Source organism: Lynx rufus, unplaced genomic scaffold, assembly GCF_022079265.1.
Source record: "Lynx rufus isolate CCGP_SWC_20201006 ecotype Redwood Valley unplaced genomic scaffold, mLynRuf1.p SCAF_8, whole genome shotgun sequence".
Lineage (NCBI taxonomy): Eukaryota > Metazoa > Chordata > Mammalia > Carnivora > Felidae > Lynx > Lynx rufus.
In genome coordinates this window covers 113833734-113847701 of record NW_025814896.1, presented here as the reverse complement: position 1 = coordinate 113847701, position 13968 = coordinate 113833734, and the positions used below count along the sequence as shown (strand labels likewise).

The following is a 13968-nucleotide window of genomic DNA, read 5'->3' as shown; positions in this document are numbered from 1 at the left end:
CATAATATTAGTGTGAGGATGGTCTTGTAAGTTTTATAATGGTAAGAGGAAGATAAGTTTTTCCAGTATTTTCTGTGGCCAAGAGTAGGTTTATATGTGGAACGTTATTGAGGGTCATCGTTTGATGGGTCATTTTTCTTGGCTTTTGAATTGTTCTCATATGTTCTTGCTACATGTTGAAAGCGGGGCTATGTATTAATACCATGAGCTTTAGGGATCTATATCAGTTCTTAATTATCCAAGCACTACTGTGGTATGTTATGAGACTAAATTATGCTTGCGTTTTGAAATAGGATCTCGGTGCACCTAACAGGCTTTAATTTTTTCATCCCTCCTTCCTCATACAGTGGTGATTGAAAAAACATCACCTCCTGTGCCTGTGGAAGTAGCTCCTGAGGCTTCTACATCAAGTGCCAGCCAAGTGATTGCACCTACTCAAGTAACGGGTAGGTGTGGTGTTCCTTATGTTACATAGCCTGTGCAGGAGATGTGGGTCTGAGCCTCCTTTTATTTATTTTTTTTTATTTTTTTTTTCAACGTTTATTTATTTTTGGGACAGAGAGAGACAGAGCATGAACGGGGGAGGGGCAGAGAGAGAGGGAGACACAGAATCGGAAACAGGCTCCAGGCTCTGAGCCATCAGCCCAGAGCCTGACGCGGGGCTCGAACTCACGGACCGCGAGATCGTGACCTGGCTGAAGTCGGACGTCTAACCGACTGCGCCACCCAGGCGCCCCTGAGCCTCCTTTTAAATGGGGTATCAAAATTATGTCAAATGTATGAAGTTGCTCATGGCAGTGTTAGTCATCATAGCAAATATTTGGAAATAATCTAAATACTGTTAAAAAGGAGGAATCTTTAAATAAATTGTGGTACACATAAACAGTGAAATATCCCATAGCTATTAATGTTTTTTTTTATTATTTTTTTCAGCTTATTTATTTGGAAAGTGGGAGAGGGGCAGAGAGAGAGGGAGAGAGAATCCTGAGCAGGTCCACACTGTCATTGCAGAGCCCGATGTGGGGCTTGAACTCACAAACCACCAGATCGTGACCTGAGCCAAAATTAAGAGTCAAACGCTCAACCGACTGAGCCACCTGGGTGCCCCAGCTATTAATGTTTTAAAAGAATATTTAATGTTATAAAGAGATGCCTGTGGCATAATAAGAAATACAGAACACAGTATGATTCCGGCTTTATTTTTTAAATGTTTACAAACACAGAAAAAGAGACAAAAAGCACATCAAAGTGCTCAACCATCACCAGTTACTGGGGTCGTGGATCATCTGTTCTTCCGTATATTTTTATGTATTTTCAAAATTCTTTATAATAACTTGTATCACTAGTAAACATTATAAAAATTTATAATGTGAAACAGATCAACAGCATATATGTTAATACCCTTAAATGTAAAACGAGCTCTTACAAATCAGCTATAAAAAATAATAGAAAAGTGGGGAAATAATATAATCAGATAATTTATAGAAAAAAAATTACCAAGAAACATATAATAGGGAATGTCAACTAGTAATCAAATAAATGCAAATTAAAATAATTATAAAAATAGCATTTAATTTTTACTAGAGTAAAATTGAGGTCAGGGGCGCCTGGGTGGCTCAGTCGATTAAGCGTCCGACTTTGGCTCAGGTCATGATCTCGCGGTTTGTGAGCTTGAGCCCCGCATCGGGTTCTGTGCTGACAGCTCAGAGCATGGAGCCTGCTTCAGATTCTGGGTCTCCCTGTCTCTCTGCCCCTCCCCTGCTCACACTCTGTCTCTCAAAAATAAATAAACATTAAAAATTAAAAATAAATATATATTTAAAAATTGAGGTAAAACACATGGCTGAAAGAAATGTAAACTGGTTTAACTCTTCTAGAAAGCACAAACTGGCAAAATGTATAAGAGACTCTTAAATACAGAGAACAAACAGGGTTGCTGGTGGGGAGGTGGGTGAGGGGGAATGGGTTAAATGGGGGATGGGCATTAAGGAGGGCACTTATTGGGATGAGCACTGGGTGTTACATGTAAGTGATGAATCACTAACTTCTATTCTTGAAACGATTACTGCACTATATGTTAACTAGCTCGGATTTAAATAAAATTAAGAAAAAAAAGAATTTTAAAAAAGTTCAGAACTTTTGACCCAATGATCTTATGTTAAAATATCTAGTGTGAGGAAATAATGTCCCCAAAGACTGAGACAATGATTTATATGAATAGATACTTACCACAGCATCAGGTATAACAGAGAAAAAGTGGAAATAATCTAAACATTTAACTATAGGGAAATAGATAATTATGTTACATCTATATATTGGAACATTATGCTGCCATCACATACAGTATTTTTGAAGTATTTTTATTAAAATCTAGCAGAAAATGGTCACAATACTGTTAAACACAAAATGAAGTATGGAAAAATGAAGGAAAGAGCACTTTGCCAATTATATAAAAAAGACTTACATATTGAGAACATACTGGAAGAAAATATGCCAGATATTAGCAGTGATTATTTTTATAGTAGGATCCAAGAGGTTTGGGGTGTTGTAGAATATTTTCTATTTTCCATATACTCTATAGTGGACAAATATTTTTATATAGTCAGAAAAAGATCGCTAAAATGCATCATGCCACAGTAAGGTCAGGATGAGGTTGGCAGGGTATAACAAGAGAAGCTAATAGAGGAAGGAGTGTGCAGCCTCCCTTAAGATAATCCTTCCTCAGAAACATGACATGAATGAATTTGCAAGTAAAAATTGTACTTGGTGTGTTAATTAGATGAATTATAGTGATCATTTCACAGTGCCTGCATATATCAAAGCATCAAGTTATACTCATATATATATGGGTTTTATGTTAAAAACGATGGTACAATTATATAAATTATATAAAATATATATAATTTTTATATTAAAAACTTTGGTCCATTTTCTCAAAAATGTGGATGTGAGTTCTCTTAGATATTTGAATTCAGACATCAGACTGGAAAGTGTTTTTTTTTTTTTAATTTTTTTTTTTTTCAACGTTTATTTATTTTTGGGACAGAGAGAGACAGAGCATGAACGGGGGAGGGGCAGAGAGAGATGGAGACACAGAATCGGAAACGGGCTCCAGGCTCTGAGCCGTCAGCCCAGAGCCCGACGCGGGGCTCGAACTCCCGGACCGCGAGATCGTGACCTGGCTGAAGTCAGACGCTTAACCGACTGCGCCACCCAGGCGCCCCGGAAAGTGTTTTTAAAAAGCACCTTTGGGGGCGCCTGCGTGGCTCCTTAGGTTAAGCGTCTGACTGCATTTCGGGTCACAATCTCTCTGTTCATGAGTTCAAGCCCCACTATCAGTGTGGAGCCCTCTTCGGATCTTCTGTCTGCCTGTCTCTCTGCCTCTCGCGACTTGCTCATGCTCATTCTCTCTCTCTCTCTCTTTCTCTCTCTCTCTCTCTCTCTCTCTCTCTCTCTTCCTCCCTCTCTCTCTCTCTCTTCCTCCCTCTCTCTCTCTCTCTTTCTCTGTATCTCAAAAATAGACATTAAAATATTTTTTTAAAAAAAGTAAAAAAATAAAAATAAAAAGCATCTTTATGTCCGAGGATGAAATGCACTTCACAGAGATGTGCAGTCACATCAGGGTCTGCAGTGCATTTTTCTGTCGTTCAAGGCACCTGCACCTGGAGCCACAGCCTTGTCCACTTATTGGACGCCAACTCCTTTTTGCTTTTCCTCTTAATACTGAGTTAAGTTGTAGAGAAATAACAGCTCTTCTCATCACTTCTAGAATGATAAAATGAAGTGATAGTGTTTGTTTTTTTTTTTTTAATGGCCGTGGCTAAAACAGTTACTCTCTATTCTGAAGTCATTTATGTGTCTGCTCACTTTATTAAACACATCTATAAGAAACTGCACCTTGGCACATCTTGGTCAACAAGGATCTTTTCACTGTTGATCTCATTATTAAAAAGGAAAATTGCTGGGGCGCCTGGGTGGCGCAGTCGGTTAAGCGTCCGACTTCAGCCAGGTCACGATCTCGCGGTCCGGGAGTTCGAGCCCCGCGTCGGGCTCTGGGCTGATGGCTTGGAGCCTGGAGCCTGTTTCCGATTCTGTGTCTCCCTCTCTCTCTGCCCCTCCCCCGTTCATGCTCTGTCTCTCTCTGTCCCAAAAATAAATAAATGTTGAAAAAAAAAATTTATAAAAAAAAAGGAAAATTGCAGTGTGACAATACATGGACAATTCACTAGGTCCAAATACTGTGTTTCTATATTTGTATTTTCCCATGTGAACATACAGCTTTGTGCCTTTTTAACAATGGCTGACTTCAATGGATAGACTTCTTGCAAACTAGCTCTGTAGAGGTTAATTAAGTCTGGCTAGATAAATGTAGTTTCGTCATTTAAATGCAGCTGTGTGAGGAATAACAAATTGAAGTTACTTAGCTTCAACTGAACTACAGAGCTGGTTTAAAAAAAAAAAATGAAAGTAGCTGTGCTTTATGAAGTTGTTAGAAGACAGCTTAATTTGAGTTTGGCAGAGATACAGTCCCGACATCTGCTATCACATGTTTGAAGCATGAATATTTCCTTCCAGGAAAAAAGTGATGTTAAAATTTTATGCAACATTTGTAGGTGTTCCTACTTCCTATAGTAGAAGAATCTTTCTGAAACAGCCCATGGGGAGAATATTAGAGCATTTGAATTAAAATGGCTTGCAACTTTAGAGCTACACTGTAATCTGTAATCTACACTAGAACAAGAAGACTGTTTTGTATCAATTTTAATTTAAATCAAACTATAGATGTTCCCATTGGCTTTATGTGAGAGCCAGACACATAGATTGAGGGAGTAATCTGATCAGTTCTGTCAGGAGTATTATACAATGGCTCTTTCCCCTAAAACACAGAGGAGGTAACTCATGTTTGTCACTATTTATTAGTTTGTCTCATAAGTTGAAGAAAGGAATAGAATAATACATAGGAGTCTAAAATAAATAAAATCAGCTTCATATGGCTCAGTGATGATACATTTGTGATTGTGAAATTAGAAATAGCCTTTTCAGATTTCTTCAGACACACTTTGACATGTAATAAAGTGAGCCACATACTTGCAAGAAATAAGTGTGATATTTTCCACTCTTAACAGCTGATTTGGTGGCTTGCAACATTACTGGTATACTGTTTCCAAATAAATTATACATTTCAGCATATAAATTCTTGATTTAACATAGTGTCTTAATAGCTCAAGGATAGGTTAGAAAATCAAACCTCTGGCAAATATTTACAAAGTGGAAACATCTGTTTCAATTGTTGTGGGACAGTTTATGCTCATTGTGGGGCAGTTAGGAAGCCAGGGCATTTTTGTAAACCTTTCCACGAGCTAACATTTGATGCCTTCCTCCTACTCTTCCCAAACTTCCTCCGTAGCCCTTGCATACCAGCCAGAAATTATTCTTTTGACTTCCATGACTGCTTTGTGGAGACCTTTGTAATTATCATGGCCCAAACATTATAAAAACTATTGGCTCATCAGATCTTTTCCAGAACTCAGAACTGACCCCTTTAAAAAAATGTTTGTCCCTAAAGCGTATTACTGGTGTCATTACAGCTTCTATAAACTATGTATGCTGTTGGAAAATGAACTCCTTTTTTTTCATGTAAAATCATCATGCTTTAATATCTCCAGGATTTATTTATTTATTTATTTACTTACTTGAGTAATCATATGATGAGGAAAAACATGCAAGATCAACATACTCATTTTCATATTTTGCCAAAAAACTTTATTTTTCGTTTAATTAAAAAAACATAATAAAGATACCAAACTCCTAAATCCACTGTTGGCCTTGGTGGTGGGATAAATAGAGTATTTGGTTTTCCCTTGGCTTTTTTGGTCATAGCTCTTTTTCCAAGATTCTAAATGGAATTCTAGTGAAGGAAGCAGAATATGGTTCTTGACTTGGAGAAAGTGAAGTTGTTTCAGAGTCACTTATAGTAGAGAAGGATCAGGTGGTCCTGAGGGCCAGGGGGCATGTGATGGGCGTTAGGGAAGAGTCCCCTGGGAAGAATTTCTTGATGATCTCTCTGGGAAGCCAAACATGCTAAAGAAGGCAAGACCTTTTCATTAGCCTAGAATACCCGAGAGACCAATAATTAGTGCTGCCTGTGTGAGGCTTTGCCGTAATTCTTATGCTTATGTCGACACAATCTGCTCAAAGAACTGTATGTTTCAACAGAAACTGCTTCATTCTGTGGGAAGAGGGTCACATATCTAAGTGTGAGTGACCTCTTGGAAAAATAACAAGACCTGTCTTTTGTCTTCAGAAAAATGGAAAAATTAGAAGAACTTGCCAGTTCTTTTTCAAGATGGACTTTTGGTATAACAGTACTTGCTAGAGAATGAAAATCTCATAAGAGGGGAAAGCATGGGAAGAGGTGGTTAGGAGACTTGTGTTAAAAGTTCTAACGTGTTTTGGAGGTGTTCTGACTGTGTTTGGAAGGGTGGAGTCCTGCTTAGCACATGGGCGGAAGGGAGCTCTGAGGCCGCACTGATGAAAGTTGCATTAATTAATTGCTTGTATTAAAAAATGGGATAAACAGGGTAGAAATCAAATACATTTTAATAAATATCCCTCCACTCCTTTGATGTATCTCTTAGTACCCTCTAGTGGTGTCAGAGTAACATTTTCTTATATATGTTAGTGTCCTGCCAGCTGGGATCAACACTATCAAGCTGTATAGTTTATCTATGAGGTAATCAGCTAAAGATTCTCAAACATGCCTCATAAATATCCTCAGAGCCTCTATTTTAGATTCTACAGTGGAAGAAAGGCCATTTCCTAAGGTTTCGTTTCCTAAGACTAAAGAGTATAATTCTTAAGTATTAGAGCTGTCAGAAGAAACAGTTTAAATATGTTGGCACACTGTGGCATAGGAATGTATCGTATTTGAATTAAACGTCACATACTTTTGATGGTTTTTGGTCGCACTTATAAAAATTCCATTCTAAAGCTGTGCTTGAAAAGTTACAAATATTCGGTTATCAACAAATTGGTGTGTGTGGGCTTTGGGACACTGAGTTCTGCTCAAGCATTATATGAAAACCCCAGATTTATAGCCTTTGAACTTGTTCTGAATCCTTGTCCCTAATATATTAACTCATCTTCTAACTTTTTGCAAACTGATCAATATGTCTCTTGTTTTAAGAAAATGGCAAAGTAGACTCAAAAGGAAGATTAGCCGTTACAAAGAAAATCGAGAGAAGTAAATACCAGTAATTTTCAGAGCAGGCATCTACCTACAGTATGGAATAGAGGGTTAGAGATGTGATTTTCACACTGTTCTTCTAAAGAATTCCTATCATAGAGAAAAAAAAAAATCTTACCTAAGTATCTAGGATTATAATCAGGAGAAGGTGACCTTTTCCTTTCAGATTTTTGTGGCATAGAAAGGATAATTAAAAAAAAATGTTTTTTAATGTTTTTCATTTTTGAGAGAAAGAGAGAGAGAGAGAGAGAGAGACAGAGCATGAGTTGGGGAGGGGCAGAGAGAGAGGGAGACACAGAATCTGAAGCAAGCTCCAGGCTGTGAGCTGTCAGCACAGAGCCCAATGCGGGGCTCAAATTCATGAACCATGAGATCATGACCTGAGCTGAAGTCAGTCGCTTAACTGACTGGGCCATCCAGGTGCCCCAATAAAGGATAATTTTTGTTAAGGAAGACTTCGGATTATAAAAGTAATTCAAATGCTCATTGTAGAAATTTTGAAAAATGCAGAAAAATCTAAAGAAAATACCAATCCCCATAATCATAACCTGAGATTTATTTTCATGTCTTTTGTGTAGTTTATAATTTAGATCATATTCTATATTTGTAACCAATTATATCTTTTAACAAATAAACATTTTCCTATCATGCCAGTGATTATATAATTATGCTATACATGTTTTATAATTCATTTTTTGTATACTGCCACTTAAGTTTAAGCCATCATGTTAATTACTAATGTTTTTAGCCTTCTGGGTTACTTTATTTTTTTCATAATTTTACATTATACGGGCTAAAGCACTCTATTTTTCTGATAGTGAATTAATTAGCACATGTGGGCTCACAAAAGGTATAAGTAGTTTGTAAATGCGATGTGTGCCATCCAAGTAGATACCGCAGGTCCGTATTCATATGCTTCCTTGTAAAGTCCAGGGATTTTCCAGATGATTTGCACCAATTGTCTCAAAGTCACAGCATAGTGACTAACACTTGATGAAAAATGAAGAATGTGGTTTGGGTTTTGGAAAGCTACCACAGCCGCAGCCCGCAGCCCTCGTTTAGGTCATTTCCATAGTGTTTGTTAAAGCTCTGATGGTCACATCCTCCTGCAGAATGCATGGTAGGTTATTGGTAATGGTAGCACACCTGTTTCTCTTCTCAAACCAAAGACGCTTCCAACAAGGCGGTTGATGTAGCTTACCCTGCTTGAGACCACCGTCTTCTCACACTGGACTGCATGGGCTCCTGGCAGCATGCATTTTAAGCCTTGTTGACTTTGTGTTGACAATGAGATAATAGCCCAGGACAACCTTGTTTTAATATGCAGCTTCTTTGTTACATATTCTTAAATGATTTCCAAAGGAACAACATTTACAATGCTGTTAATAATATAATGGCTAGCTTTTTTTTTTTTTAATATGTAAAGGTATTTTGTTAATTTATTTACAATTCACTTTTAAATCTACAAATTAAAAAAATTCAGGTATATGGATTACTTACAAGAATTCTTCCCCCTTATTTCTTTTTTAAATTTTTGCTTATTTGTAAAATTATTTTTTAATTTAATTTTTTAAAAATTATTTTTAACGTTTATTCATTTTTTTCAGAGACAGAGAGAGACAGAGCATGAGTGGGGGAGGAGCAGACAGAGAGGGAGACACAGAATCCGAAGCAGGCTCCAGGCTCTGAACTGACAGTACAGAGCCCAATGCAGGGCTCAAACTCACAAACCATGAGATCGTGACCTGAGCCGAAGTTGGACACTGAACCAACTGAGCCACCCAGGCGCCCCAAAATTATTTTTTAATTTTAAATATCAGTATAATTAATGTACAGTGTTACATTAGGTATACAATATAGTGATTCATGAATTCTATACATTACTCAGTGCTCCTCATGACAAATGTATCCTTAATCCCTATCTATTTCACCCATGCCCCCACCCACCTCCCCTCTGGTAACCATCAACTTGTTCTCTATAGCTAAGAGTCTGTGTCTTGGTTTGTCTTTTTTTCCCACTTTGTTCATTTGTTTTGTTTCCTCAGTTCCACATATTAGTGAAATCATACTGTATTTGTCTTTCTCTGACTGATTTATTTCGCTTAGCATTATATCCTGTAGATCCATCCATGCCATTGCAGATGGCAAGGTTTCATTCTTTTTTTTACAGCTGAATAATATGCCATTGTATAAATACCAAATCATCTTTATCCATTCATCTATTGATGGACACTTGGGCTGCCTCCATAGTTTGGTTGTTGTAAATAATGCTGCAATAAACATAGGGGTGCATGTATCCCTTTGAATTAGTATTTTCATATTCTTTGGGTAAATACCCAATAATGGAATTATTAGATCATATTGTATTTCTGTTTTTAACTTTTTGAGGAACAAAAACACCCTCTCCAACACTTGTCATTTCTTGTGTTGTTGATTTTAGCCATTCTGACAGGTGTGAGGTGATATCTCATTGTGGTTTTGATTTGCATTTCTCTGATGATGAGTGATGCTGAACATCTTTTCATGGCCAACAGTCATCTGTAGGTCTTTGAAGAAATGTTTGTTCATGTCATCTACTTATTTTTAATTGAATCATTTGGGTTGTTTTTGGTGTTGAGGTGTATAAAAGCTTTATATATTTTGGATACTAACCCCTTATCAGGATATGTAATTTACAAATGTTTTCTCCCATTCAGTTAGTTGTCTTTTAGTTTTATTGATTGTTTCCTTTGCTTTGTAGAAGGACATGGTCCCAATGGTTTATTTTTGCTTTTATTTCCCTTGACTTGGGGAACATATCTAGAAAACTGTTGCTATGGCCAATGTCAGAGCAATTACTGTTTGTGCTCTCTTGTATGATTTTTATGGTTTCAGGTCTCACTTTTAGGTCTTTAATGGCTTTTATTGAACACGTGTAATATGCCAGGCATTGGGCCATGTGCGTTATTTATCTTTTTTGAACCTGGTACTCAAATTCATGCTCTGATTATTCCCATTTATTTCACCTGCAGAAAAGTGAGGGCTAGGATGCTTGAGTAACTTGCCCCTGTGTTACAGAGCTTAGAAAGGGTAGCCGGATTTGTGTTTTCAGTGTCTAGAAGCCTGGGCTTCTACCAACTAGACTGTCCCTGCCTGACAATGCCATGATACCTTATTACAAAGTTCACTGAAAATAGATCATATAAGGGATGTAATTCCTTTCAGAAGGCCACTTTTGAGTCCTCAGGTAATTAAGGCCATTTTATGTCCTTTTGGTAAGTAAGCACATTTTGATGGCCTTTACCCAACATAGACTCCCGAGACCCTGTCTCTACCACAGTGTGTACCCACATGGAATGAGGCCAGTCTGCTCAGGCCTTATAGAAGAAGCAGGTCTCAAGCACCTGTCAGTAGGAGCACAAGGGGGAATTTAGCAGAGAAGATTCAGAAGAAGATTCTACTTTATCACTATAAATATAATGATGTTGAAATTGGCAAATTAAGAGTAAGTTACACCCAGAAGTTTTGCTTTGATTAGGAGTGGTAGATCTTTCTTGGGAACTAATGACAGATTTTGGAGGAGGTTGGACATAGTTGTTAGAAACTGAATTTGGCCTGCTAATGAATAAAAAGTTACTATATATTTTATCAGTAGAACTCACATGTTGGTTCAAAGTCCATCATGTCAAATGAACTGGAATGGATAGAAACTCCTTGTGGGCCATCATAGAAGTTGAAAAGATTTGTCTTAAAATTTCCAAGGTGGCCTCTTTTATTATTATTATTTAATGTTTACATATTTTTGAAGGAGACAGAGACAGAGTGCAAGCGGGGGAAGGGCAGGGAGAGAGGGAGACACAGAATCCAAAGCAGGCTCCAGGCTCTGAGCTGTCAGCACACAGCCCGACACAGGGCTCGAACCCATGAGAACCATGAGATAATGACCTGAGCTGAAGTCGGACGCTTAACCGACTGAGCCACCCAGGCGCCCCCCAAGGTGGCCTTTTTCTTACTTGCTACCCACTCCAGTTCATGTTAGAAGTTGTTTCATTAGGAATTATTGATGATCTTGGGTGTGACTAACTGAGCAATTATGAAGTAATCAAATGAATTTATACTTGATTTTAGAAGTCACCATACTTTTTTTATTGAACTCAAGTTGACACAATGTTGCATTAGATTCAGGTGTATAGGTTAGTCTTTCGGCAGGTCTGTTTGTTATGCTGTGCTCACCACAAGTGTAGCTACGATCTGTCCCCACACAACACTATTCCAGTACCATGGGCTAGGTGCCCTGTGCTGTGCCTTTCATCCCAGTGGCAACATCATTCCATAAGGAAAGCCTGTACCTCACATTCCACTTGACCCATTTGCCCATCCTCCCCCCATTCTGGCAACCATCAGTTTGTTCTGTGTATTTATAGGTCTGTTTCTGTTGTTTTTTTTTTTTTATTTCTTTGCTCATTTTTTTTTTTAGATTCCATATGTAAATGAAATCATGTGGTATTTGTCTTTCTCCGACTTCTTTCAGATACTTAGCATTATGCCCTCTAGGTACATCCACACTGTCACAAATAGCAAGATCTCACTCTTGTTTATGGCTGAGTAACAGTCCACTGTGTATATATACCACATCCTCCTTATCTGCTCATCTATCAGTGGACACTTGGGTTGCTTCCATATCTTGGATATTGTAAACAGTGCTGCAAGAAACATATGGGTGCCTGTATCTTTTTGAATGAGTGTTTTTATTTTCTTTAGATAAATGAGAAGTGACCTGTGTCTTCTAATTGCATACCTGACAATAAGCTAATCAGGAAATACACAGGAATGGTTTGCAAGTGACAGTGAAATCTTTGTTGATGTATTTTCTTCTCTCTTATTTATTAAGAAATCAATGAATGTACTGTGAACCCTGACATCTGTGGAGCAGGACACTGCATTAACCTGCCTGTGAGGTATACGTGTATATGCTATGAGGGCTACAAGTTCAGTGAGCAACAGAGGAAATGTGTTGGTAAGAGACACTTTTTCATGGATGAAATTATTGAAGATAAAACATTTCCACATTAAGAACATTTTCCCTGTAATTATCATGGGAAATGTTATTGTGTTTAATTTTTAAAAATTTCTGTCCCTGCACTAAAAGAGCTCAAAAAGAGGTTTGTTCATCTCCTGGGTTGCTCTTACCTCCTGGTTCAGTGCTACCTACCTTTCCAAATGTAATACAATTAGATAAAAGGGGGAAAAAGGTAAAATAATTTCCAAAGATTTCTAGGTATAATAATATAATAAAATATATAATATATGAAGTAATAGAAATAACTACCTATAAGCATGTATTTAGCAAAACCAAAATAATAATACTATATACTGCAATAAAGAATTATATTCATGTAATTGCTCAAAATCTGATTTCTAAAAGCAATTTCTAAACTGAAAATCAGTAGACTAACACAAAGCTATTAATGAATTTACAAATCCAGCCTCTCATACGTGGTTCTTTGGAAAAAAATGTATCTCAGAAAGACGTATGATGGCATTATGGACATCATTTCAGTGCATTAACACTAAATTTAATTGCTCTCTTTTTTAGAAAAAGGAAATTCAGCACTAAGAGTTAGAAGGCAAATATAAAGCAACAAGGCATATACCCAGTTAATATGACTTTGATATGCTAAGTGTCCATAAGATGTGTGACTTAATGTTATTTTGTTTTGTGTATGTATATGTGGAGTGGGATGAGGGGAGTATCCACCTGCTCTGTACCATGGCTATTTCTCTTGAATTTGCATACATTGTATGTTCTGTTTGGAATCGTAGAATATAACAGGGCATTTGAGATGATCTAGTCTAGCTTTGCCCACGTGCACAGTGGGAGAGTCCCTTTTACAGTATTTCTGGCACTCTCTCCTGAGCTGGCCTGGGAGTTGCACATGAATTTCAGTGCTTAGATGATTCCATGTATCAGAGGGGTCCTTCTGTGTTGACCTAAATCTGTCTGTCACAAACACCAATGTGAAGGTTGTAGTTTTAGCTTTTCAAGCAATATACCATAAGTGTATTCCCTGTTCCCAGTAACCATCCTTCAAGTATCTGAGGCGTATGATCATGTCTCCCTTTCCTAGTCTCCTCGGTTATAAGGATGTGGTGCTCAGGGAATAGCGTGCTGGTATTTTATGAACAGGGAGACTGAGAATTTCATGCTACACGACACTGATACTTTTATCTGTATTTTTGTTAACAGATATTGATGAATGCACTCAGGTCCAACAGCTCTGTTCCCAGGGACGCTGTGAAAACACCGAGGGAAGTTTCTTGTGTATTTGCCCAGCAGGATTTATGGCCAGTGAGGAGGGTCCTAACTGCATAGGTAATGGCTGTGCTCTTCCTGATGCATAAATTCCCAGATCTGGGTTGTTAGCTCCCCTAAGATCCCATCAATCTTAACTGCTTATTCTGGCAACCCAGAATTTATTACTGAACACCTTTTATGACATAGTCATCTGCTAGATACTGGAGGATATAAATATGGAAGTTTTTTTCTCCAACGCTACGGAATGAAGAGTGTCAAGTGTGTGCAGAGACCCAAGATGTTAAATGTGTTGGGTCCCACATAAATCAAAACCACTCAATTTTGAAACACGTCAAACAAATCAAAGGGATGGTAGTGGGAATCGGTTGTTTGATTCTGGACTTCAAACTGACCTGGGAGATGGGAGAGGTTTGAAATTCTGTTTGGA

General features: G+C 37.8%; 1 protein-coding gene across 7 annotated transcripts in view; it reads left to right on the top strand.

The window, feature by feature from the left end:
- Positions 1-13968, top strand: part of LTBP1 (latent transforming growth factor beta binding protein 1) — a 406918-nt gene that overhangs the window by 279739 nt on the left and 113211 nt on the right. For all 7 annotated transcript variants that reach the window (XM_047068909.1, XM_047068908.1, XM_047068911.1 and 4 more), the window contains 3 exons: positions 348-446; positions 12117-12242; positions 13473-13598. In XM_047068909.1, the coding sequence (XP_046924865.1) occupies positions 348-446; positions 12117-12242; positions 13473-13598 (351 nt within the window). The remainder of the gene's footprint in view (positions 1-347; positions 447-12116; positions 12243-13472; positions 13599-13968) is intronic.